The sequence below is a fragment of the Lactuca virosa genome, chromosome 8, assembly GCF_052849685.1.
Source record: "Lactuca virosa cultivar CGN04683 chromosome 8, Lactuca_virosa_CGN04683_v6, whole genome shotgun sequence".
In the NCBI taxonomy this organism is placed as follows: domain Eukaryota; kingdom Viridiplantae; phylum Streptophyta; class Magnoliopsida; order Asterales; family Asteraceae; genus Lactuca; species Lactuca virosa.
Genome location: NC_136433.1, coordinates 239,779,070 through 239,781,836, shown reverse-complemented (window position 1 = coordinate 239,781,836; position 2,767 = coordinate 239,779,070). Strand labels below are relative to the sequence as shown.

Here is a 2,767-nt window from a genome sequence, read left to right as displayed (position 1 = left end):
AAAAAATGGGTCTGGCTGTTAGGCCCAAGATCAGCCCAATAAAAAGCCTGATGGCCTTTACAGGCTGATTTTCAGGGGTCCTGTCATCCGGACCGGTTTGGGCCTTACATGGCTGGACCAGATCATTTTGGGCTCCGAGCCAGGGAGGATGGGCTTTTGTGCTTCGAATTTACAAATTACAATGCTAGAGGCACAGCGAATAAAAGCGGATCTTCGATTCAAGGATACGACGTCGTTGGCCAGTAAGCGTTGTATACTACTTTACGAGGTCGTCTGCTTTCCTTTATCAAACTGGATTGGTGGATTATCGGGGATTGCTTACACCTGCTAAGCATAATCTTACCTCCTCACATTTGCGAATCAGTTGGTGAGTGATAGTGTGTATGAAAATGGGGTTTATGAGAAACAGATACTGGGTACTGAGACACGGGAAAAGCATTCCTAATGAAAAAGGTTTGATCGTGTCATCAATGGTTAGTTTCTCTCAATTTCCCCTTGCCTAATTGGTTTTACGTTCTCTACAAATTGCTTTCATAAGTTTCATGTGATGATTTTTTTTAATCTGTATTAGATTTGATTCTGAAATCGAACCCAGACATTTGCATCACTTTGTTCTACATAATTTAAACGGGCAGCTTTCAGATTTCATAGTCTTTTCTGATGTTTTTGCTTCTTAAACATTTATTTCCTGTAAAACCTAAAATTCTTATGATCTTGGAGTTAAAGATTACTTCATCTGATTAGTAAAGGTAAATTTTAGACGAATTTTGGTAATTAAACGTGAGACACATTCCGAATTGCTTACAATATCAAATTATTGAAGAATTAATGTTTCAGATTCTGTATCATAGCTCAGATGGGAAAGTGTAGAAATTTGATTCCAATCCATATTCCATTTCAATTTTTGTTTTTTTCTATATATAATAGATTTGAAATAGAAATTATGGATGGAAGATGAATAAAATGTGGATCACATATGATGTTTGTGGGAAACATTTTGAAATTTGATTTGGTGTATAATAATAGTAATAATAATTCCATCGTCATGTTAACAGGAAAATGGAAAGCTTGAGGAATACAAGTTAGCTTCAGAAGGAATCAATCAAGCACAATTGGCTGGAGAATTATTCCTAAAGGTTTAACAGTTCCCTTTCATGACAACTTTATTGGTATTCTGGTCCTTACATTTTGCATTGTTGGAGGGCATTTAAGACATTTGACAACTAGCCTCACATTAGCATGAATCTATCTATGTGTCTAGTAGTTCAAGGGTATACATGAAGGTATTTTAATAGCTCTAGTATTTAAATCTTACTTTCACGTAAATATGATATAAAATGTATGCAGGAACTCAAGGAAAATGACATTCCATTAGAAAATGTACGAATTTGTTATTCTCCATTTTCAAGAACAACTCACACAGCCAAAGTGGTTGCTTCGGTTCTAAATCTTTCCTTAGAAGGACCTCAAGCCAAGGTAATGCGATGCACAATCAATCATTATTTTCAATTAATTACTATCTAAATGTGTGTAATTGACTATTTTACCCTTGAAAATATTATTGTGTTGAACTTTTATGAAACTAAGTACAGATTTTTGAAGATCTTCGAGAGCGTTACTTTGGTCCTTCATTTGAACTTCAATCTCATGAGAAAGTAAGTTTTAAACATGTTTCTATCTTCATGAGTTTTAATAAATAATAATAATAATAATAGTATTTTCTTTTTTTATTATTTTATATATATAAACAGTATACAGAAATATGGGATCTTGATGAAAAAGATCCATTAATGAAACCAGAAGAAGGTGGGGAAAGTGTTGCTGATGTTGCTTCTAGACTCACAAATGTTTTGCTACAGATCGAGTCTCAATTTCAAGGGTAAATAGTAGCAATGTACTTTCAATTATTAATGACTCGTTTTTTATGCAAAAAGACGTAAATGCCCTTGATGTTGATGTTGCAGATGTGCAATCTTGATAGTCAGCCATGGTGATCCGTTGCAAATCTTGCAGACAATAGTCAATGCGGTTCGTGAACAAGTGGGACCCGATGGTGGTGACTTGGCAGCACAGCTGGCGGCTGTTAAGGTTCGATCGGTTCTATCACAACACCGAAAGCACGCTTTGCTGACTGGACAACTAAGGGCAGTTGTGTAAATTTTCACTTGGTGGTGACCAAGTTGCTGAAAAACCTTAGAAAATCATTTTATTTGTTACTCATGAATCATGATTTGGAGCTTTCTTTAATCTTCTATTGGTTATTTTTCTCTTATAATATTGAATTATTCATTTAAATGTTTTTTTATGTTATTTTAAATTTTTCGGGCGAGCTTATCAACTATCAGCTAGCTTTTCTCCTATTCTGTCAAACATAGCCCAAGTCATGATGAAACATTTCAAAAAGTTTATGTTACGATTCTTAAACTCATTTAAGAAACGTACGTCAGTTTTTAAGTATTTTTCTAGTAGCAATTAAAAATGAAGCCACATGTTACAAAAATCCAAATCCAAATCCAAAAAGCATCCACATGAAAACAAAATAGGCAAGTACAACTTAATTACAGTCTGAAAAAAAGCTTGTAGATGTACAACTTAAGGGGAGTGGTAATACTCATGACACCTTGCCAAGTAAGCTTTTTGATTGCCAACTCATTTTGGTCCATTTAACATCTAATTTTAGCATTTGGTAGGGAGTGGTAACACTCATAGCACTCCATTTTTTTTATTTTCTTTTTCGTTTTCTAATTTAATTTAATTAAAAATTCCA

The 2,767-nt window shown here is 34.2% G+C and overlaps 1 protein-coding gene across 1 annotated transcript; it reads left to right on the top strand.

Moving 5' to 3' along the window:
- Positions 1–229: 229 nt before the first annotated feature.
- LOC145129201 (Phosphoglycerate mutase family protein) lies at positions 230–2,295 on the top strand. Its single transcript, XM_079063921.1, has 6 exons — positions 230–473; positions 1,056–1,136; positions 1,348–1,476; positions 1,593–1,655; positions 1,752–1,879; positions 1,965–2,295. The coding sequence occupies exons 1-6, from the start codon at positions 384–386 to the stop codon at positions 2,155–2,157; spliced, it is 684 nt and encodes a 227-aa protein (XP_078920047.1). The 5' UTR covers positions 230–383; the 3' UTR covers positions 2,158–2,295.
- The last annotated feature ends 472 nt before the right edge of the window (positions 2,296–2,767 follow it).

Excerpts from the sequence above, each read along its gene's own strand:
- LOC145129201 (XM_079063921.1), top strand. The coding sequence starts at position 384 with ATGAAAATGGGGTTTATGAGAAACAGATACTGGGTACTGAGACACGGG. Across the intron at positions 1,656-1,751 it reads AACTTCAATCTCATGAGAAA|TATACAGAAATATGGGATCT; the intron begins GTAAGTTTTAAA and ends ATATATAAACAG. Across the intron at positions 1,880-1,964 it reads ATCGAGTCTCAATTTCAAGG|ATGTGCAATCTTGATAGTCA; the intron begins GTAAATAGTAGC and ends TTGATGTTGCAG.